At 22.7% G+C, this 25015-nt stretch overlaps 3 protein-coding genes across 7 annotated transcripts; 1 reads left to right on the forward strand and 2 right to left on the reverse strand.

Annotated features, from left to right (window-relative positions):
* Positions 1-1175: 1175 nt before the first annotated feature.
* Positions 1176-2872, reverse strand: LOC107996074 (eukaryotic translation initiation factor 1A, X-chromosomal). Of its 2 annotated transcripts, XM_017053939.3 has the most exons (5): positions 2471-2872; positions 2163-2246; positions 1728-1964; positions 1499-1599; positions 1176-1348 (listed from the first exon to the last, which is right to left on the reverse strand). In XM_017053939.3, the coding sequence occupies exons 1-5, from the start codon at positions 2484-2486 to the stop codon at positions 1343-1345; spliced, it is 444 nt and encodes a 147-aa protein (XP_016909428.1). In that variant the 5' UTR covers positions 2487-2872; the 3' UTR covers positions 1176-1342. The 2 variants fall into 2 exon arrangements, with proteins under 2 accessions (XP_016909428.1, XP_061929996.1); XM_062074012.1 differs by having other exon boundaries at positions 1176-1599; positions 2471-2870.
* Positions 2873-3596: 724 nt separating this feature from the next.
* Positions 3597-12352, reverse strand: LOC107996114 (pyruvate kinase). 4 transcript variants are annotated; one of them, XM_017054016.3, is made up of 8 exons: positions 12161-12352; positions 8892-8927; positions 6817-7164; positions 6473-6659; positions 5790-6311; positions 5307-5645; positions 4919-5075; positions 3597-3957 (listed from the first exon to the last, which is right to left on the reverse strand). In XM_017054016.3, exons 1-8 carry the CDS (start codon positions 12281-12283, stop codon positions 3945-3947), a joined length of 1725 nt encoding a protein of 574 aa, XP_016909505.1. In that variant the 5' UTR covers positions 12284-12352; the 3' UTR covers positions 3597-3944. The 4 variants fall into 4 exon arrangements, with proteins under 4 accessions (XP_016909505.1, XP_016909506.2, XP_061929997.1 ...); XM_017054017.3 differs by lacking the exon at positions 8892-8927 and having other exon boundaries at positions 12161-12319; XM_062074013.1 differs by lacking the exon at positions 3597-3957 and having other exon boundaries at positions 4571-5075; positions 12161-12341.
* A 398-nt stretch (positions 12353-12750) lies between these two features.
* LOC114577298 (protein PFF0380w) lies at positions 12751-18559 on the forward strand. Its single transcript, XM_028665841.2, has 4 exons — positions 12751-13114; positions 13370-13469; positions 13588-16068; positions 18311-18559. The coding sequence occupies exons 1-4, from the start codon at positions 13047-13049 to the stop codon at positions 18389-18391; spliced, it is 2730 nt and encodes a 909-aa protein (XP_028521642.2). The 5' UTR covers positions 12751-13046; the 3' UTR covers positions 18392-18559.
* Positions 18560-25015: the final 6456 nt, after the last annotated feature.

The following is a 25015-nucleotide window of genomic DNA, read 5'->3' on the forward strand; positions in this document are numbered from 1 at the left end:
AATCAAAAATATGAAAATACACCCAATTCTGATTATTACATTCTAATTTTTGAAAATGTATAAATTACATTGATTATATAATTTTTATATAATTTATATAAATTACATTGATTATATAAAGTTTTACAATTTATCATATTTTTAAGTTTTTAAATATATTTTTAGTTCAATTGTATATTTTAACTTAAACATAATTTTATATAAGTATTTATATATTTTATAAAATTACTTAAAAATTAAATATACATGTATAAGGTATATAAAATATTATAATAATAGACTATTTGATATTGATCTGAGTTATCTAACAGATAAAAGGTGATGATATATTTTTATATATTCAAATGAACAAATTAAATTTATTATTTTATATATTTTTATTCGTTGTTAACAGTTGACATTAATTTCATTTACATATTTATGGAATTAATATTTTATACAGCAGTTAACACGATTTGAATGTTTTGACAATTTTTTTAATACAAAGTATAGAAGAATGAAATAATAATATTTATAAGTAATCTGATACATAACAAATAATATTTTTTTAAAATAAATATAACTCTTAGAAAGCAATTCATCTGTTAAGATTTACTGTTTTGTTTTTAACAAATATTTTTCAGTAAAATTTTGTATTAATATTAATAGTTATATATTGCTTTTATCATTCACAATGATTTCGATCTTAAAATTACATCCAAGTATTTTTAAACATAATTACATAAACAATCTTCTTCAGAAGTTATGTATCTATATAACAGATGAAGTCAATGAAATGCTTTGACATATATAGAATTGTAATGATATATGGTGCTCACTATTTTCCCTGTTCAAAATTGTAATAACAGTACATATATTTGTCACTTATTAAAGAAAAAATTATAAAAAAAATTTGCTAGAAAGAAAAATATATTGATTTTATACATAAATATAATTAATATAATTATTTAACTCAATTTAGCTAGATAATATAATTATTCTAATATTGAATTTTAATATAGATCTTTAAATTTAAATTAATTTTAAAAAAACAATTATAATCAAATATCCATTCAAAATGAAATTTCGAAGTCATATGAAATTAAAAGACAGGCTCTTTATAGTGAATACCATAAATCTAATGACAATTACAGATCCTGAAAATTCAAGATCTAATTTTAAATTGTAACACAATATTACACAGACAAGTGAAAATTTATTTATAGATACAGAAAATTGACTACTTATTTCAAAAAATTTCAATATCTTAATTACACAACAAATGATAATATCTTGTAAAACAAATAGATGTCTTCATGCACTCTTGTACCATATCTTTAAAGTATATTTATACTGAAGATCATCAGATCTATAAAGTTAAAAATATTATTTTATTTACAAATATTATAATTATAGAATATAAAAAAAATAAGAACATATTAAATTTCTTTTTAAATAATATTTTATAAATCTTATTGTTGAAAATATGAATCAAAATGTTGAAATCTTAAATACTTACATTGTCAACATCATCTTCATCATCATCACTAATTTCATCACCAAATTCAATATCTTCATCAAAACCATCTTCCACAAAGGTGACAGTATCATTAATGCGAACTGAAAATATAAAAAATAAAAATAAAATTTAATTTTCAAAAATATTTAAAAATATAATAATTATAAATATTTAATAGTTTTAATATACTTTTATTTTTCATTTCAACAATAAAAACATGATTACTCACCAGTTTCTGGGAATTCACCATATGTTTTCAAATTACGAGCTTCATCTGATGTATATTTTAATATAACATCTGCTTTTGCATCCTGATAATCTCGCAAACCAATTAATATTATATCTCCCTGATTAATCCATACTTTTTTCCGTAATTTTCCACGAATGTGACACAATCTTTTTACACCATCAAAGCACATTGCTTCTAACCTTCCATTACCAAGCATTTTTGTGACTTGTGCATATTCTATAAAATATAAAATATAAAATAAAAGATATGTTTATATTATATATATTAAAACTTTTTTAAATTCATGAAATATTATTTTATCTATTTAAAGTGCTATTAATATTAATCATGAATAATATTTAATAAATAATAAGAATTAAAAGATTTAAATGTCAAAATATAAAACATCATATAAGTATTCTATTAAAATTTTACCTTGTCCATCTTCCTTAAAAACTAATTCTCTTTTTTCAGTTTCATTTTCGTTTTTTCCCCTTCTCCTATTTTTACCTCCTTTTCCTAAAGAAAAATAAATTTGAAGATTAATATTCTAATTTTCTTTGTAAATAAAAAAAATGTTCAATTTTTTATTAAGATATATTTAACAATATCAAAGAAAAATTTGACACTAATAGGTTAAAACAAACTAACCACATTGCACAGAAATTTTACGATTGTCTACATATAAATCTATAAAATTTGCAAACAAAAGAAAATACAAAAAAATATAATTAATTACAAACCTTTATTTTTCGGCATGTTGATTTAATAAAAAGTGCTTATTCAGTAAATATATAATAAATTTAAACAATAAGAAAGATCAAGATATTCAATGTTCTAGTTTTGCACTAAACACCTCATGGGAAAGACATGGACTACTCAAAAATGTCAAATATATGAAACTCAAAACAATTGTTTTCCTTTATAATTTAAATGAATAAATTTTTTATTACAAAAATTACTTTCAAAATTTTTATAATATTTTGATTATGACATGAAATCCGAAGTTCATTAAAATTTAGATATTTTATTGACTAATTTATACTTCGTTATGGTCACGCGGCAAGAACAAGTAGATAAAGAAAGGAAATAGTGGGAAGACAAAGATAGGCTAAAAATTCGTGTATCAGCGCCATCTTCTGAATATCACAAATGAAATTAAAAATACGTAGATAAGAAAATCAAATAGCAAAAGAATAAAAATTGACATTCAGCGCCATCTCTCGAATATCAAAGATATTTTCTTAAGAATATTCACTATCCAAAAATAATTAATGATTATAGTTAATATCGCATTTATCCACATTTCCATTCTATGATTGATATTACATTCTGTTATAATAATAAATTGAAATTGAAAATAAATTGAAAAAAAATTAATTTTTTTATATATTAATGTATTTTCATGTATTTTTTATATACATAAATTATAGATTTAAAAAATTTATATATTTTTATATAATTTTCTATACTTTTTGAAAGTAATAACTCAAAAAATTGAAATCATAAAAAATAAATATAACAGATATGTCAAATTCCATAATTAATATCAAATAAAATGATATAATATTCAGTTATAATAATATAATATTAATGTACAATTATTATCTAAATTAATAATTTTTCGATTTTCATAATTCAAGTTTGAATATTTTGCAAAATAATATCAATAAATATTTAAAAAATACAACAAATCATTGTAACAATATATATTTTATTTTTATCATATTGATATAGTAATAATATAATTCTATTTTTTAATAAATTAAAAAAATAATAAAGAAACATTAAAGTAAAATAAATTTTATCTATATTTTTATACAGAAATTAAATCAGGGGAGATAATAAATAATTAAAAAATTTCAATAATTTACTATTTTAAATAATTATTTTATTTTATCATTTAACAATGATATTGTATATGTGTGTATATATACATGTATATGTATATACAACAATATATATTTATATATGTATGAATATACATTTATACATATGTATGTACATACATATGTATATTTTGGTATGCTGTATTTATCGAGGTACTTGTTATTATAGTGGCAATAATACTGTAGCTACTGATATATTTTTAAATTGTTACGCTTTCAATGATTTTACTATGTATATCATACACTGTTATACAATATTAATTATATATTGAATTTCCAAAATCTAAATTTATCAAATATTTTGAATCCTTTATAATCCAGTGTATATTTATTCGACCGTCCTAAAAAAAAAAAATACATATTACAAAATTATTCTTTTTATTACAAAAATTATTAAAAAAACAAAACAAAACAAAATATTTAAAAATACATTATTAGTATTCCCAACAGTAATAATACTTACATTATATATGCAACAAATTTAAAGGATTATTTTTACACTCAAAAATGGAAAGAAGAAAAAAATTAAATATTTTCTCTGAAAATATTTTTATATGATCATATAATTCTATAGAATTTCTTACTAAAAAATTTCTTGTTAATCAAATTATTGAGAATTTAATTAATTGTTTATAAAATAATTTAAAACATTTTAAAATTTCAATATAATAAAATAGAACTACTTAGATCAAATTATTAATTATATAATTTTTTTTTCAAAATATCAATTTAAATATTAATACAATATTTAAATACATTATTAGTATTGTAAAAATATTAGTATTATAAAAATATTTCTAGTAAAAGTTTAATAATTTAATTTTTTTATCAAATATATCTCAATAATTTTTCTATTTTATTATAAAATTTTTATAATATATTGAAAATCAAGAATTTTTCTATTTTATTAAGAAAATAAAATATTTTTATACTAATTAAAAATAAATGACCATATTTTGTGAGAAGAATTTTATTTTTATAAAAAATAAATGTGCAATAACAAAAAAAGCACAAACAACACAAAAACTTACTAACAAAATCAAATATATAAAAGTTAATTGCGATTAAACATAAATTATTTCCTACCATTTCACTAACTTTTATATTATTCACTAACACAATAAATTTTACAAAGCAAAAGATAGCAAGTCAGCAAACAATGTTAATGCAGCAACAACAACATGCAGGAGTTATAATATATAATATATTATATATTATACATTCATATATTCATAGCTATCTGTATCGCTAGCTCGTACAGAAGCCTCTGTGTGTTCTTCAGGAATTTCAATATCTACATACACAATACGAAGTGAGTTCGTAAATCCAGCGCCTTTTCTCCATCCAGTGACTACTATAACTGCATCTCCAGGTTTAATGAAACCTTGATTTTTGCCAAATTTCATACCAAATTGAACACGTACATCAACATCTTTTACCCAATCAGCTAATCGTGGTTCTATATATAAAAAAAAGTATATATATAAAAGTAAATTATAATTTCTTTATATATTATGCATTATTATTATATGCATAATAATATATATACTATTTATTAAATATTTATTTGAAATAAAAAATATAATTATATCTATTTAATTAAAATATTTAAATATTTAAATTTTAATTTAATTTTTTTAAATTATAATTATTTTGTTATATATAATATAATTTTAATAATTTTTATTACCTTCAAAATGAAGTGGCAAAATCCCACGATAAAGATGTGATTGTCGTGCAGTCTGTGGATGTCTAGTAACTGTAATAATTGGGCAACGTGGTCTGTATTTAGAAATTAAATACGCGGAATGACCAGTCGTTGTAATTACTATAATCGCACTAGCTAAACATTTCACAGATGCTTCTACAACAGCGATTGCAACGGCATGTGTAGCATCAATTGGAGGTATTGCTTTCATTGAAAGCTCATGAAATAGTTGTGTTTGCCAGATTGCAGACTCTGCTTCTTTACAAATATTAGCCATTGTGAGTACACATTCCAATGGATAATCTCCTTTGGCAGTTTCTCCTTAATATGTTAAAGTAAATAATGATTATTATATTCACATATAAACATTAATATATAAAAAAATTCATATTTTTCATTCATTGTTACTGTTTACATATTTTTTTACTATTAATTAATAATATAGTAATTAATTAATTTATATACCTGATAACATAACACAATCTGCACCATCAAGAATAGCATTAGCAACATCAGATGATTCAGCTCTGGTTGCACGTGGTTTTTTTACCATAGATTCAAGCATTTGCGTAGCACAAATTATTGGTTTTCCAACTTTATTACATTTGCTAATAGCAGATTTTTGAGCTAAGAATACTTTCTCTGGTGGTATTTCAATACCAAGATCACCACGTGCTACCATAATACCATCAGAAGCATCAATAATTTCATCAATATTTACCACACCCTGATGATTTTCAATTTTAGATATTACTTTAATATTTTTTCCTTTTTCACCAAGAATTGTTCGAATTTCTGTCAAAGCGTGAGCATCTCGTATAAACGAGGCAAAAATCATATCAACTTCATGTTCAACACCAAATATTAAATCAGATTTATCTTTTTCAGAAACAGCAGGTAAATCTACAGGAGTGCCTGGTAGATTAACACCTTTACGAGAACCCAACATTCCACCATTTTCAACAACGGTTACAACTAATTCAGGATCTGAAACACATAAAACATAGGAAAGATTAATTGTTAAGTAAAACTTTTTATAAATAATATTTAATTAATATTTAATCAATTCAAATTTTAATAACGCAATAAAATTTAATAAATATATTTTTTTATTTTTAAATGAAAAGAATATAAAGGCTAATACATACGGATAGCAGTAACTTTAAGGGAAATTAAACCATCATCGACAAAAACGCGACTATTAGGCTTCAACACTTTAGTAATGTTCTCATAATCTACATAAACAATACTTGAAGTGCCTTTTTCTGCATATGCTTTATCAGTAGACAATTTAAAAAGTTGATCTTTTTTTAATTCGACTTCAGCAGCTCCACCCTAAAAAAAAAAAAATAAAATAATAAGTATTGCATATTAATTATATAATATATTTATATAAAATGAATAAAAAAAGTCTTTAAAAACTTCTCAATAAATTTAAAAAATATATATATATATAAACAATAAAAAGTTAAAAATAGAATAAATTACATACACCTTCCAAAAGTCCAGTACGGATTTCAGGACCTTTAGTATCAAGAGCAATTCCTACAGGAATGCTTAAACCAGCCTTGGAGGAAACATTTTTCTGTGCTTGTCGCACATTGGCAATAGTCTCAGCATGATATTCATGAGTTCCGTGCGAGAAATTTAATCTAGCAATGTTCATACCCGTATCGATCATTTTTTCGAGCATCTCAATAGATCTTGAAGCTGGTCCAATTGTACAAATAATTCCTGAAAGACGGACAGCCCCTATAGGAGCATCGATGTCTAGGGCACACACATGATCTAATTGCGTTTGAGCATATAATGCTTGAGAGATCGTTTTTCCGGAAACCATCTAGAAATAAAATGTATGATGATGAAATTATATTTTACACATAGAAGTTACTTTACAATTGTTAAAAACAAATGAAACACATTGGACGTTTCAAAAAATATCATTTTATATAATATTTATATAAAAATCATATGCAAAATAATTTAAAAAGCGTAATATTATTTCTTAAATGACAAATGACAAATAAAATTTAATATACAGGATGACTTTAACATTTTACATACAATTAATTAACATTTAACAATTAGTTAAAATTGAATGTTCAAATGATATTCTGTACAGGTAAATTTATTTTTAGTAGAGTTGCAAAAATACATGAAATTGTGAAAAAAAATTGTTTAATATCGAAAAATATTTTTCGATATTTTTATTAATATGAAAAGCTGGTTAGAATAATGAAGCAAATAAAAAAAATAACAAAATCTAGAATATTTTACAAAATATTCTAGATTGGATAGACTAATTCTAGTTCTATATATATCTTTATTATACTAATTATTATAATCTATATTCTATTTAGATATGCATCAATATAAGAATAAAAAATGAAATAAATTTACATGCATCTAAATTCATAAATTTTTAATTTTAAATATATCACAAAATAAATTAATAAATTGATTATCTGCTTTAAGGAAATAAATAAAAAATTGTACAACAAAAAATTTCCAATAATCTATAATTCATATCAAACAATAAATTTAATATGAAATTATATAAAAAAAATTAAAATATAGTTTTTCATGAATCGAATATAAAGATCATTAGTTACTTTTGAAAATATAACTTTAATACATATTTATTTATTAATAACTAAATACATACTTATTCCGGAAGAATCTATAACTGTGTGGAAGATTATAAAAAAGAGATCAATAGTTCAAGCGCTAAACGTAATCGTTTTTTTCAAATTCTTCTTATATCACATTATATAAATATGAACTGATAATTTAATAATCCGAATTATTATAATTCTGATAAAATATTATGATTGATATAATAATATAGAATTTAAAAAGAAATAATATATATTACTTATACTGTAAATTAATAATTGGTTCTTAATATTGTAAATTAGAAAATTTAATAGCAATTATTAAATTTTGCAAATTTATGTTTGTTAATTTATATTGTTTTTATTTTTTCAATTCAATTAAAGATATTAAGAAGAATTTGTCTATGATTATATAATTATTATACATCCATTTTGATAAATAATGATTTATGTTGTGCTATTTCGGGTTATTTGTTATTTTAATAATATAATTTCATAAACAAATGCAAAACAATATTAGTAAGAATACATTAATCAATCGACATAATATGAATAACATAATTAAATAATAATAATAACTGTAATTTATATTATCAGTATCTACAAACCATATCTACAAATTAATATTTACAAAACGAATCATTAATAAAATAATTTTTTAAATACTTTACATTTAAAAGATGAATGAAATATTGAAACAAAACTTGAAATTTAAATATAACATGCTTATCTACTACATTTTACATGCTTTATTTTATATTGTAATTCTTGAACCAGAAATATATAAGTTTCTTCGATTTTTTCATAATATCATCTATCCGGCTTTATTTTGTACAACGATCTAATGTAATCAAACAATGATGCACGTGCAATAAAAAATGAAAAATTAAGAAAAAAAAATTGCAGCAACACACAGCAAAACTATTGCAAAATAACTTGTCTTTTAAAATACCTTATCATAGACGGTAACCCATACCATTTTGGCAGGCTGCACAAATAAAGAGACTGGAATTAGTTGTAGTACGGCATTGATGATACCGCAACTATGATTGACTGCATTCTTCGATATAAAAGATGTAAACTGTTTATCGGGCAAGTGATAGGAATATCGCGACGATCGAAAATTCATGATAATATTGAAAATATTCAATGGACGTAGTAGACGATGGCAGTGGCGTGCACAAATTTCAAATGCTGGCATTCTAATTAATTTGTTTAAAGAAATTACATATTAGATATTATACACAAATATATCTTATATATAGCAGAATTTTTTATTTTATCGAATTTTGTTAATATAAAAATAATAAAACATATTTATAAAAATAGAATATTATAGGTTTTATGAAATTTTAATACAATATTCGATATTAATTTTTATATAGATTATTTAAAATACAATATATATATGATTCATATGATAAATATAAATATAAATATAAATATAAATAATAATAAGAAATAAAGATAAAAATATAATCGAATATAATATAAATTATTTTATCATTATTACATAATTTGTTTATATTTTATCAGTATCATAATTTTAAATATCAAATAAAAATTAATTTATAATTAAATAATAAATTAATGTGAATAATAAAATAAGTAATATATTAATGAAATAATATAATTTATATTTTATTAATATTGTAATTTTAAATCAAATAAAAATTAATTTATAATCAAGTAATAAATTAGTAATAAAGTAATAAAGTAATATAAGTAAGAGTAAAACATTATTAACCTGAAAAATCAGCGTATAAAAAGGTATAAAATGTACATATATCCAAAATTCATGTAAAAAATTTACAAAATGTATATGTATTATAAATCTGCACTGATTACCGCCATCGTCTGGTGATATTTAAACTTTAATTGAATTTAAATGAAATATTTTAAATTATGAGATATTATATGTCATCTATCATTGTCAAATTTAAATATTTTATTAAATTTTATTTTCCACAAAATAAAAATATATAAATTATGAAGATAGTAACAAAATGAAAACTATCGCCTTCATATGTTTTTATACGAATTATAACTTGAGCAAGAATTCAATTTGAATAATTGTTGTAGAATAATCTGAATATAATTAAAACCATGAATCCGTATTGTTCAAGGATCATGTTAAATAAATTTTTTATAAATTCCTATAAATGATAAAACATCAACGAAACTTATAATTTTGTTAAATATTAAATAATTCAACAAGAAATATAATTTTAAAGAATAATTTTATAGAATATTAAAAAGTAGTTAATTGTTATATTATATATAAAAACTTTGAAGTAATTCTTAAGAAAGGTATATCTGGTCAATTCTTATCAATGAAATTAGATTTAATTTAAAATAATAGGATTAATATGAGTGAAATGATAAAATCATCACGTTGTACATACATGTTACAAATCATATTGTACATATGGCAGAATAATTTTACAAAGATAATACCATTTCTTTAACAAATTCCGAGTTTAACTGAAATGATTAATGATACGAACTATTATACAATCATATATCATAATCATAACGTAAAACATCGTATAATATTATGATTTATTAGATATCATTATATATTTTATGTATTATTTTTTCTTTTTCGAATAGAAAGAATTTTAAAATATATCGTATGATAATATTTATCGAGAGGTTATAGAGCATTACTGTAATATTAGTTATAATCTAGAATTTTAATAATATATCATATTTAATATTATTTTGATATATGTAATGTATATAGGAACAAAGTATTAACAGTTCAAAAAATAAATTAATGTTACATAATTTTATTATATTAGTGAATTTTTTTTATTAAAAAAATGATTTTTAAAACATATCGATATATTTTTTATTGTACTTTTTTTTTAAATTAAACTTGTACAAGAAAATTTAATTAGATCATTTTACATTTCTTAATATCATTCTTTTTTAAATACAAAAATTAATGAATTAAAAATGAACAATATTATAAATTTATAATGAAATATAATTATAATATATATATAATTTTTTAAGGAAAATAAAATTTCAATTTTTTATCTCTATAATTAATATTTATATTATTACATTATTATTATTATTCTTAAAAATGAAATATATACTTGAATGATCATTTTTTATATTTCTTACATATAATCCAATGTATTATTATATTTCAGATGTAATAAATAAAAGAGTAATAATAAAAATAATAAAAATAATAAAATATATATATATATTAATTATTATTTATATTATTCTATTTATTATACTTTTATTAATTTATAAAAATAAAAATAATTTTAATTAATATTACATAAAATCAAAAATTTATTGTATAACTCATATATGAATTTTTATATTGTAATGATATGAAATATTTTTCAATATATGTATATATATATATATATATATATATATAGCATATATCAATTTATAAAAAATAAAATTATAGTTTAATTTTGTTTTTGTAATCATAATGTATAAATATTTGAGAAATAATAGATATATATAAAGAAACAATAGTGAATTTCATGATGTCTTAAATATGAATTATAAAAATTTTATGAATATGTATTAAAATGCAGAATCGTGAAATAAAATCATTCCAAATGTATTCCAAAATTATTTTATGTACAAATATAATATTTTATATTTGTATTGAAGAAATATATGAAATTCAAAATTTCATATTAAAAAAATATATATACTCATGAAGAAAATTATATATATATAAATTTTTATAAAAATTGTATAATAAATATATAATAAATATAAATAAATATGATAAAAAAAGTTATTATACTCAAATTGCTCAATATTATTTTAAATTATATTTAAAATAAATATAAAACAAGATATAACGACATAAAATAAGTATTAAAGAAGATGGGAAAGATTTAAAATCATTGTTAAATATCTTATTTAATTTTTAGAAAACAATTTAAACACGCATATTACTTCAAGGTCAAAACGATACTCGTTTTATATATATTTCTTATATTTTTTATGCATTCATAAATAAGACCGTTTCATATTATAATGTATATATATAATTAAAATTCAAATGAAATTCAAATGAAATGTTTAAACAAAAAAATGTTGAAATTTCTATAGTTACGATAGTGAAAAATTTTTAGAACTACAAAATTTTTATAAGATTATAATCATTAAAGAATAATAGCATGATTTTATATATTATTTTAATCATATTATATAATTTACTTTAACTATTACCTTGTCAAAATTCTTGAAATTAAAATCAAATTTAATGAGAAGTAAGTCAACGAATAGAGTAGACACTGAAATTCTCAAACTTATACGTTCACACTTCAACAGAAACTGAGGTTTTAAGGACATGAAAGGTCACTACTTTCTAATGCGCTTGAACCTCTTGGCTAGTTTTCAACGCAAAACAAATATTCTATTACCAACCTTTATTTTAAAAATTAAATCTGATTAATTGAAATAAATTTAATACAATTATTTTAAATAAAATATAATATTATTAAATAAAAATTAAAAAAAATGTTAAATATAATTTATTTTTATCAATATATCAATTACATTATTTACTTAAAATAATTAAAATAATTAAGTAAAAAAGGAACTAGAATAAAACTACTATATAATGAATAATATTACAGAAATATTTTTTTAAAATATGAATGTAAATTAATCAAAATATACAAAGTATTTTTTACAAAATAAATTTTTGTTAAGTAATGTAGAAAACTTTAATGAAATATGTCAATTTTCAATATTTTTTTTTTAATAAAAATTTTAATAAAAACTTTAATAACCAAACTCTGAGTCTCTATTTAGAATATTCTTTGTTTTTAATTTTTATTTTGACTTTTTTGTTCATTTTTGTTATTTTGATTTTTTTCTTATTAGGATAACATTTATATTTTATATATATACAAATGATTTACATATCGATAGCTTAATATATATGTTATTTATATAATAGCAAATACAATAGATGTTATCCTTAAACTAAATATCTTGTAACTAAATAATTTAAATGTTAAATACATTAAATAAAGTACTTAGTTTATCATGTTATTTAATATTTTTTTATTATTTTTCATAATTTTTGTTAAAACTATCGGTATATACTATGCCAAGTGAAATAAGTGAATTTAATGACGAACCGCTTTCAATATCTTATAACGAAAATGTTGAAAGGTAAATATTAATATAGGTTAATAGATTTGTTTTTAAATATATAATTAATCTAATATAATTATATTTGTATGTTTAATATATATATTCTCTCTCATGGTAATATTTTATATATTATATATAATAATATTATTAAGTAATTAAACTATTAATAAATAATATATTTTATTATTTTATTATTTTATATATACATGTTTCATGTTCTTACAGTTATTTTTATATTTAACTAATTTTTTAATATATATATATATATTTTAGAATTACAGGTATTAACCATAAAAAATTTGGAATTCCTTTCCATATCCTAAAACATAGACAACAATTTTGGGATGAATTGTTTTATAGATATTCAGAACAAGTATGAATTTTATTTTAATTTATTTTACTTTATTTTATATATTTATTTATATATAATAATTTTTTCTAATCTTTAATATAATAATAATATATTTATAATTGTTTATAATTTGTTTCAGTCATCTGATGAAACTGTATTGAATATTTCATCATTAAAACCTGTTGAAAATGAATCTATATTAATAGATCAAATTTATACAAAGGAATATAAACCATTCAATGTAATACAATATTGGGTAAATACTGGTTATTTACCTTATAAGAAACTTTATATAGACAAAGACACACAGTCTGATATTGAATTATCTCATTCAAATGAATTATGTTTAAGTTCATCACATAAGTCTTCTAGTAGCTCAGTTGATACTGCTAAATATATTTTGTCAAATATGAATACAACTAATAAAATAGAAACTATGGCTATTATAGAAGGAGCGAAACATAATGCAATAGAAACTTTTCAAGATATAGAAAATACTGAAAAATTACAAATTACTGCTAATAATATGCATGAAAAAAATAATGAACATACTGAAAACAATAATGGTAATGATCAACAATATTGCACGTTAAATGAAACTCATAAAGTGTTAAATCATGTATTACAACAAAGTATAGATATAGAAAAAAATATATCACAATTGCAGAAAAATATAGATGTTAATAATGATGACACATTTTTAAATGATACGCATGATAAATTAATTAATAACAATTCAAATAAAAATTCTTATATTGAACAAAATTTATCAAATATGACAAACAATCTTGACTTGCAAAATAGCATTATAAAAGGACATCGAAAAAAATTATATACTGGAAGAAATTCGCCAGTTGATCTTATTAACATGAGAAGTAATAATAAAAACACAATATTTCAGTCAAAACAAAATTTACATCCTGCATTAGATTTTGAATGTACATTATCAAAAAGATATAAAATTTGGAAAAAAAGAAAAAGTCAATTTTCTATATATAATAAATATCTTATGAATAATACACAATTTAATACTTTAAGTCATAAAAAACAAAGAAAAAGATCAAAATTAAGAAAAACATCAATAAAAAATAATGAAACTGTCTATATAAATAACAATACTATTCAAAAAAATTCAAAAATAAAGCAACAATCAATGAAATGTAACATTGATCAAAATATAAATAGACTTCAATCAATTAATGATTTAACAAATATAAAAAACAAATTTAATGAATTAATAAATTATGAAGAAAAAATAAATGTAGAACAATGTAAAGAAACTAATGATATAACAAAAAAAATTAAAAATTTAAATCCAATAATTTATCTAACGCGATTATCAAAAGACGATATTGAAAAATATAAAGGATCGGGAAAGACAAAAGAAAACATTAATAATTCAATTGAATTATCAATCAATAATCAAAAACATAAAAAATTGAATGAAATGATAAAATTAAAGAATTTAACTGTTTGTTTAACACGTTTGTCAAAACTTGATATTGAGAAATATAAAAAATCAAAAAATGTATTACCAAAAATAATAAATTCAAATTTAAATGTTTGTTTAGAACAATTATCTGAAATTGAAATTCAAAAATATAAAAATATTAATAATAAAGAATTAAGTAAAAATGATTTATTATCAAAATCTATTCAATCATGTAATGATGATATAAATATTCATAAATTTTTTCAACATAATACATTAAATTGTATTTATTCTAATGATTCTGGTACTAATTCTTATAGTAATATTAATTTAATAACAGAAGATACCAATAGTGATCAAAGTACTGTTTTAATTTGTAAATGTAGTAATACATCGTTTGATTTGTCTAGCTCTTTATCTTTATCGTCAGAAAACAGTTCTCAATTTGATTTTTCAAAAACTTTCGATGATTATATTTTAAAATCAAAAAAAAGATATAATGAAAAAGAAAGGAAAAATAATAAAGTATTTAGTAGAAAAATAAATACAACAGAAAAAAGTGTTAAAAATAAAATAGGTAGAATAAGTGATAAAAATCAACCAAATCATATTGCTGATAAAAATAAATATAATATAAAAAATAAAGAACTTAGTAATATAAATGATTCTTGTAAGAAAAGTTCAAATATAAATGAAAATATATTTTTAAATAAAAATGTATATCAGAACATAAACAGTATAACTTTATCTTCCAATAAATCAGAAATAAGTTCTGAAAGTAGTAGCATATATACAAGTAATAATAAGAAGAAGAGACCACGTGTTGTTTCCTCTGATGAAGAAGATTTTGTACATTGTTTAAAAGATACACAAAAATTGAAATTAAAACATTATAAAATGTTAAATCAAAATTTAAATAATATGAATAAAAAAACAAAAAAAAATATAATAAAATATTCAAATTTAAATACTTCATTAAATGAATCAGAACTTCTGACTAACAATATCAGATTTAAAACACAGGAAGAAGATGTTAGCTCAATCAAGAGACAAAAATCTTTGCAACAATACAATTTATCTATGGAAAAAGATTGTAATCAAAGCACAATTAAAGCACAAACTGTAATTAAAGATCAAATAAAAAAATTGTCTAAAGTTAATACTTCACAAATTGCAAAAAAATCTCATGTAAGTCATTTACTTTTTAAGACAAAAATATTTAGTTCTGATTCGGATTCCGAATATTTGACAGAATGACATTGCTCATTTAATAATTTATTCTTAGATGACAAAAAAATAAATTACTAAAAAATAATTCATACTATCATTATATTTTTTTATAAAATAATTGTATTTTGTTATTTGTCAAATTTCAAAAACATTGTCAAAAACAATTTCTTCCATAATATAAAATGATGAACTTGTATTGCAATATTGTTTACAAAATCAAATATTGTTGAAATATAATATAAGTAAACTGATATGCAATATAAATTTCATATATAGGGTGTATGTTAAGTTTTTTTTAAATCTAAATTTAAAAACGTAATTCTATGCCAAATCAATCACTTTTTGAAAGACTTTTTTTAAAATAAGATATTAAAATACATATAATACATAAAAATTTATATATAAATGTTTTGGATAAAAAGATATAATATTTGTCTCAATGATCAATATAATACAATACAATTAAAAATTTTGTATTTAAAAAGACAATTTAATTTTGACAAATTTTAAGTATATTAAAAAAAGATGTTCATATATTTATACATAATATTATAAAAAAATTACTGATTAAAAAATATATTTTTTTATATAATAAGTAGATAAGTTGATAAATTTTCATTTCTATTTTTGGCGAATATTTTGGGAAAAATCTGATTGCATTAATATGTATGTAGAAAAATGTTTGTTTTTGTTAACATAATAAGAGACATAATAAAGGACACAATTTATTGATTTATTGTTGATTTATTAATTAAATATGAAAAAAATATATTAATATTTGTTGTAGACATCAAAAAATATAAAATAAATCTGAATTGACTTTTGTACTGCATAAAACAGTAATAAATATAGGTTCAAATTTTACAAAAAATTTTGTTATCAGATTTACATCAAGCATGCACCAAATGTTATAGAATTTTTTTGTATATAACATATTATAACTAAAAAATTAAAAATGAAATTCTTCTTGCTGCAAAGTCGCCAATTTATCATCATATTATTTTTCTTTACAACAAAATAATGATTTATATTTCTTCTAATTTTCTAATTTCACGTAAATTACATTATATTTCACTTTAAAGAAATCTCCAATTTCGATAATAAATAATAAAAAGTGATTGTTTTAACATAGATTCATATTGATTTATTTTTACGATATTTTATCATGATTTATATTAAAATGTAATAATTTATGTCTTTTATTTAATTAAAAATAATTTTTTATTACAATATCAGTCTAATTTTATTCACATATTTTTTTTATCAATTATAGATATGTAATTATTTCATAAATTAGCATTATATAATTTTTTTATAAGTTAAAGTTATAATATATATGTATATCTAATGTACAACATATATTTAAATTTTGAAAGTATGTATTATATCAATTTAAATTTTAAATTAAATTTTTTAATTTTTTAAATTGAGAGAGAGTATGCACTGTTATTTATGTCAAATTACAAATAAAAAAGATGAAATCTAAAGTAATGTATTTAATGAAAGAAATAATATAAAAATATCTTAAAGAACTTAAAAAGAATATGAAAGTAATAGTATCATTAAATACAAATAATATAAAACTATAAGTGAAATTTTATTGGAAAAGTAATAAAATATTTTGGAATAAAATCATATTGGTTAATATAAAAAATTTATAATTTGTTTTTTATTTATTTCATCCTGAATTTATAGCAATATATGTAATTGCATATAATTTTGTAAAAATTTTATTTGCTGCTTATTACATTATTTTTTTTGATTTTAATCTTTATTTTTTTAATTATAAATAGTTTTAAATATTCAATTTAAATATTTTTTAATACAATTTTTTATATTATTAATTATGATATTTTTCATAATTCATATATATATATTTATATAGTACATAATAAAAAAAATTGCATTTGATGGAAAGTTAATATTAAATCTATTATTAATCTTTAATATATAAATTTTATTTATTATTTTATGAATAATTTATTGATATTTATAGATAATTTTTTTTTATATGTATATATGTTTTTATTATTTTTTGATTTTATTTTCTTAAATAGAATTATCGAATTGCTACACCCAATATATGTTGTTTTGAAAGAATTAAATGAAAAAAATGAGACACGTAACCTTCAAGAGTAAATGTATTCCATGAAATCTGATCAAAGCCAGCATTTTTAATATGCATAATCAACATTTGCAGGATCAACATTTAAATGACAACCACCAAAAAATAATGGCCATATTTTTGTTTGTGATAATACTTTTTCTAACCATCGTATAAAAATTCCTTCATTCTCAGGTATATGCTCTATGAATATTGACCACTCTACAACAAATCACAGGAGAGATTAAATTATTTTCAATTTATATAAAATAAATTAATAAGTGTAAGATCGAATGAAATATTTAATAACGTTTAATAATGAATAATAAAATTTAAAAATTTTAATTTGATTTATACATAAGTAATTATTATTACTATTATTTTTATATATTTAACAAATTTTTTTATATTATATTTACTTATATTTGAGAGTTTAATTGAAAGATCATTAAATTTTTATTTATCAAAACCTAAATTGTCAATTTTTTTAAAAAAATAAAGTAATTAGCATAAATTTATTTTGAAAAATAAAAAATATTTTTATTTCAATTTGATTTTTCTTAAAAATGATTTTTCATTCATAGTGAAAAATGAGATAGAAACACGAAAATATTTTTTTTTTCGAATATACATCAAATAATTTGAAGTAAACGGAAACAAAATAATATTATTTTTATATAAAAAATTATAATATATATATATAAATACTTTCAAATATAAAAGTTTAAAAAGATTATTTTTTAACTATTTAAACTATTTACTTACATATATAAAGATTAAATAAAATAAAATTAAATTAATAATATTTTTATTAGTTTATTATATTAGAGTACCCAATTATATAATTCTCTTATATTATATTAATATATTCAAAATTCAAAATTAGTTATAAATTGTTTTATAACTTTATATTATTCTTACAATATATATTAATTCTCTTATAACTCTATATTAGTTAGTATTACTAATATACTCTATATAAGTTAGTATAAGCTATTTTACATTAGTATAATATAGATGTAAGTTATTATACAATAGATGTAATAGATGTTAATTAACTTACCGGTGCCAATACTCAATGGATTTCTCGAAGCGTTGATTGCAACGATGTTACTGAACATAACGATCTTGTAGTCATAACTACATCTATATATCCAATAGGTATTTCTTTCAAAGAGCTACCATCTCCGATTATTAGATATTCAATAATGATATGGGAAAATTGCCACGAACGATTACTTTTTATTAAATATTCAGCTAATTTCAGATTTCGATCAACACCAATTAAGTGTGTATTTTCTGGATAAAATTGTATATTTTCACCTGAAAGATTTAAATTTGATCTATGTATTTATCTATAAATATGTAGGATTATAATTTTATCAAATTCATAATGTACGAATATAAATATGATACGTTGATTTTATAGAAGTAACGTAAAATAATGTTATATAATTTAACATTATTTCTTTGATTAATTCAAGGTAAAAAATAAATATTTTTGAATTAATTCTACTCTATATGTATTCTCAATGTCTTCCTTAAAAAGTTTATATCGTGTACTAAAGTTGATTTTTATATAATTTAAATTAATATTTTTATAAAATTTAAATTATACAAAAAAAAATATCTATTTTGGGAAAATGTTATATCTATTTCTATTTATATTCTATTTCTATATCTATTTCTATTATTAATATACATACATGTAATGCACACCCGTTTTAACGCCAATCTCAAGGAGACGTATGCAATTCATGGATTGTAATACTTTGTCACTCGAAACAACGTATTGTAATGATTTGAATAAATGTTTCTTGTAAAGTATCATGAGTTCTGCGCACTCCACTTCAAATCCCGTTAAATAAGCTTTGTAAATACGTTTTTGCAAATTCAAGCATTTTCGCGATATTAAAATTCCAATAAGAATTCCAACAAGTAATAATCCATAATTCGTAATTACATCGCGGATCCATAAATCGTTATTGCTCATTTTTCTTTATGAAAATTCTTAAAATTTCTTGTAATTTTTATTTTGAGTGAGCAACTAATAAATGAATCGAATATCAATTTTTTCCTCTTTAATTATTACTTTTGTATTCATTTAAAAAAATCTTATTCGTAGAGTTGTATTTTATAAATAAGTATACTTTAAAATGACGAATATTCACATTGAAATGAAATAAATCTGGTTGTAATCATCTGTGATAAGATAAGTATTAGAACTACATTTTTTGAATGAATAATATTACATTATATATATTACATAATATTACATCGACGAAATAAATACACAATTTTAAAAAACACAAGCAAATGTTTGTTAAATTTTATATCAATTAATATTAAAATTTCTAATTTTATTAAAACACCATCGTATAAATTATTTTAAAATTCAATAGTGATGGTTCGATAAATTTGAAAATATGGTATTGACCATATGGTTCGTAAAAAAAAAAAAAAAAAAAAAAAAAAAATAAATATAAGAGAAAAGAGAGAAAGAAAAAGAAAGAAAATATTTTACGGAAGAAAATACGATTCTGCCGGTACATAGAGGAAGACAGAAAACAATGGTCTCACGTTTTCGAAATGCGAGAAAGAGCGTACAATTTAACAAAGGGGAAACAGCCAGCGGGCAAAAAGAAAAACGCTCGAAACGAACATATCGGCGCAAGGGGAGCCATGATTCTTTGTCACTCGAGTTTTTAAGAGTGACCACAAACAAAACGGAGTTCGATCAATTTAGTCCCTCGACCGAGTGCATGCATTCGTTTGCCTCTTGCTCGTGCTCTTACGCGTATATACACGAACCATACATCCATATTTTCATTTCACATGCACGAAACTCGAAATTTGCTCGATTCAGAAGCATTTCGCAGTTCCAGAGAGGCGTTTTGTTGTTAGCATTGGGGCGGAGAGGAGGCCGACCGTTTTCGTAATGGCTCGTTGATTCGAGAGAATCGTCATAAAAAAATCATACATGCAATTTTCTTTCTTCATTCTTAGTTGTTTTTATTCTCTGTACGTACTCCTTGTATTTTGCAGTGTTTCTAAATATGGTTCAGTTTTTTTTTTTTTTTTTTTTTAGTTGTGTTTCATATTCAATTTCCATAAATCTGTTGTTTTTTATAATATTTAAATAAAACGTATATATGTGCACGTTCTATCTCTCGAAAGTTTAATACTTTCGATTCATGAAAAAAAGAATGAAAATAAAAAATAATCTAGTATTATATAGTATTTAGTGATTTTTGAAGACATAAATAAAAGATATGTTTTATATGTTAAGATTAAAAAAAAATTGAATAAATTTTGTATTATTTCGTTATTATAAATTACTATCTGTCGATAATGTTGTGATCTACAAAAATACGCGGAAAATATCATTTGCCCCTGAAAATAGGCAACCAATGCTCTTCATTGTTATAACTAAACAACATATATATAAAAGTCATGTTAGAAGGACAAAGATTTATATTTTTTCTTTAAGGAATGCAATATTCAATTTACGAATAACAGTATTACAATAAAAAATTATTTTTAGAGATATTTATACCATTTTTTATTTTATAAAATTTATCTTTTCACATCGATGTTTGATTCGTTGTCTATACCACTGTAAAGTTTCGATATTTTTGTCTTCCCATTCTTTTCATCCCGCTTTCTGTCATTCGAGATTGCCCGAAGGCTCGTCAGCAAATTTAAGTTGGACACGTACAAGCACGTGAACAGTTCTTCGAGTACTTCGACGGCTTATTGGTGAGCACGAAGCGAGCGACCCACCTATCTGTTTGATCTTTCAAGAGTGAAAAATATTTAAATGCTGTCGTTGCTGTTTTATATTTTACGCACTTGTGCGCGTAACCGTACCTCTTGTGACTTTCCTTTCGCAAACAAGACGAGTATTTGATAAACTATCTGTCGATGACTATCATGCAAATCGTACACGATTATTATGCGAGACTCTTTTTGCCATACTTTATTTATTTAAAACTTTCTATCGAATAAAAGCTATTTTATAATCCTAATAATTAATCTTAATAGTAAACGCGAGAGAAGAAGATATACGAGACAAGAAATCTGAAGAAATCTGAAGGTAGAAAATTTAAATAAAAATATAATATCACGAAATATAATATCAAACGCGGAGAGAAATGAAATATTAAAAAAATTCTACGTTTAAGATCATTTCATTTATATCGATAATAATTTAAGCAAATATATGTCCGATAAATATTTGTTGAAAAAATTATTTGGGCCAAGGAAAATTATTTTTCTTCCTCGAACGAATGAGCCGAGCATGAAAGTATCTTAAGTATTTTTTACCTCGCGTACAACAAACTACTTACAATATATTCTCGATGAAGGAGGGATTCGATTTCAGCGAAACACGATGCTGCGAGGCATACAAGACTCACTTGAGAAGAAGCTCTTTTTTTCAAGTGTCGCTACGGCAGCGAAGTCGACGGCATTGTCTCCATTGTTGGCGAATCGTAATCAATATTTTCACAATATGGCGCTATTGTGGCTAGTACGAGCGAGGTGCACAAGCTCCGCCAAGCTTTTATTCCTCGCCATCGTACCACAGATCATTGTTTAACAAATACACGAAAGTAAAACGTAAAATAAAGTATTTACGAAACGAGACATTTGTCCTATTTCCATTTTTCTTTCCATTTTTTCCATTTTTTTCTTCTTCTTCTTTTTCTTTTTTTTTTTTGCATTTATATTAGCTCAATTAGCGAAGCATTATTATGGCGAAGGAAAGAAAACGCCAAAGAAAAGTAAGCTTGATTTTACAGCCAAGAAATTTTCGCTTCAAGGTAGTCCTTAACGGTCGAAATATCGGAGTTATATTTCATGCAACGAGTGTCGCGTGGTTAACGTTTGTTGCGTTAACGCATAATACCTGTACCTAAGCCATAAACTAATAAATACATTAACTTAAGATCGACAATGCGTCCAAACATCAAACAAATCGTAAACGATCACAATGCATGAAGGAAATTCGAGATCGGTTAAAAGAATACCGTGAAAGGACAGGTCGTGATCTTGATTTACGACAAGTACTTATTTTCGAGGTTATGGCCACACGCTGACACCAGGACCTTCTCTTCCAGGATCCTCTCTTCCTCTTCTCGATTCCACTTCCCAACTTCGATTTCACTTCCTCCCCACATATTTCCCTTCTCAACACACTTTTCTTTTTACGCACCCAAACCTCTAGTCGAATCTCAAACACCATTATTCTCATTTCATTTTTAGATCAGATCTCTGCGATTTTTAACCGGGGAGGGGGAAAAAGAACTTTCTCATAACTTCGTAATTTCATCTTCATAATTTCAACAAAAAAAGGACTCTCTGCTTACGATGTACTTAAAACGGTGATTATAAAAAGGAAAAAGCAAGCTGATATTGGAGTCAACGATAACGGAGTTGATTTCGACAGTTACACGTTAATTTACAACGTTTAAGACGTCCCGGACGCCACCCTTAAAACGCCCACCCTCTACGTTGCGTCTGTTTTACGTAACGTGGGCGATAACCGGGGACGGGGAACCGGGGAACAGAAGCGTTCTCTGTTTCCCAAACAGAAGGAGATGATTTCGTAAAGGAAATATTTATCGAGGATAGTTAGTAAGGAAGAAAACGATGGGTTGTAGTGAGTAAGAGATCCGACCCCGAACGGGGGTTCCTTTCCCCGAAAGTTGGGTGTCGGCGAAGGAGAGCGACAGAAGTTGGGAAGCACGAAAGAGGGCCCCGTCGGCATTCTCTGTAGTTCGATCGTGGGCGGAGCGTCGCGGTGCTCGGCGTTGTGTGTGAACCAGAAATTGTCAATGGACGGTATTGTTGGGATGCCGGTGCGTGGCGGGAAATAATAAATGGCCGAAACTTCCATGCCACGGTCCCGTAAAAACCTACCGATATCGGGGCAACACCCTCTTTTCTTTTTTCCTTCCTCTTTTTTCCTTTTTTTTCTCCTCTTCTTCTTCCTCTTCTTTTCTTCTTTTTTTTCTTTTCCCTCCCCCTCGACACTGTTAATGCGCAAAATCTTTGCACCGACGTGAACCTCCTCCCTCCCCCTCTCTCGCTACCTCTTCTCGATCAAAATGGAACCTTCGAAAGGGGATGGCCGATCCTCTATCAAGTTCAACCCTTGTACGCGTCTATCGCGTTTTTTCCCTGCACTCTCGACACGCACGACGCGACGCCCACGACGGGACCCTTTGAAGTTTAACCGAAACTACTTTTGTAATTTCCCGTTCTAAAATTTTTCCCATCTTCCGAACCAAACATCTCGAATTTTCGAACATCTCTCAACTTTCGATTTTTCGAATTTTATTGTCCGTTCTACTTTTCATTTATCCGTTCGGTAATAGAAATTTAAATAATAAGAAAAAATTCAATCATCTTCGAAACGAAACGATCGCGTTGCACGCGTTGCGCACATATCAGTTATACGCAAATTGCAACGGTTCGTCGAACATTTGCTCGTTGGATGTTTCGGGCTCGTAACAGAAGTGTGTCGACGATCATTAGTATTTGCCGAGGGCCAAAGATCGTAAGCGGAAATTCGCGTCATGATAGGGCATTAGTGTTTTACGACATTCCATTATCCGTGTCGTCACGGATGCCGCTCAAAATCCGTTTCTATCTGTAGCAGCTTGAACGCGCCAACGTTTCGCTCTAAGGGGCATACGACTTTGGGGGGCGAGAGGGAGGAGGAGGAAGGGGAAAAAACGCGTCTTTGTCGTTTACTGAGATGACTATTGATCCAGGCCACCATTGTTCCCGGAACAT

Source organism: Apis cerana, linkage group LG4, assembly GCF_029169275.1.
Source record: "Apis cerana isolate GH-2021 linkage group LG4, AcerK_1.0, whole genome shotgun sequence".
NCBI classification, from domain to species: domain Eukaryota; kingdom Metazoa; phylum Arthropoda; class Insecta; order Hymenoptera; family Apidae; genus Apis; species Apis cerana.

What these genes read in the sequence shown, in the direction of transcription:
- LOC107996114 (XM_062074013.1), bottom strand. Translation starts at nt 12,283, where the DNA reads ATGTCCTTAAAACCTCAGTTTCTGTTGAAGTGTGAACGTATAAGTTTG. An exon ending in GGGTTACCGTCTATGATAAG is followed by an intron (nt 7,165 to 8,891) that starts GTATTTTAAAAG and finishes TTTTATTTCTAG; the next exon opens with ATGGTTTCCGGAAAAACGAT. An exon ending in GTACTGGACTTTTGGAAGGT is followed by an intron (nt 6,660 to 6,816) that starts GTATGTAATTTA and finishes TTTTTTTTTTAG; the next exon opens with GGTGGAGCTGCTGAAGTCGA.
- LOC107996074 (XM_062074012.1), bottom strand. An exon ending in TTTTAAGGAAGATGGACAAG is followed by an intron (nt 1,965 to 2,162) that starts GTAAAATTTTAA and finishes TATATTTTATAG; the next exon opens with AATATGCACAAGTCACAAAA. An exon ending in TGGTGAATTCCCAGAAACTG is followed by an intron (nt 1,600 to 1,727) that starts GTGAGTAATCAT and finishes TTATATTTTCAG; the next exon opens with TTCGCATTAATGATACTGTC.
- LOC114577298 (XM_028665841.2), top strand. Translation starts at nt 13,047, where the DNA reads ATGCCAAGTGAAATAAGTGAATTTAATGACGAACCGCTTTCAATATCT. An exon ending in TATAACGAAAATGTTGAAAG is followed by an intron (nt 13,115 to 13,369) that starts GTAAATATTAAT and finishes TATATATTTTAG; the next exon opens with AATTACAGGTATTAACCATA. An exon ending in TTTATAGATATTCAGAACAA is followed by an intron (nt 13,470 to 13,587) that starts GTATGAATTTTA and finishes AATTTGTTTCAG; the next exon opens with TCATCTGATGAAACTGTATT.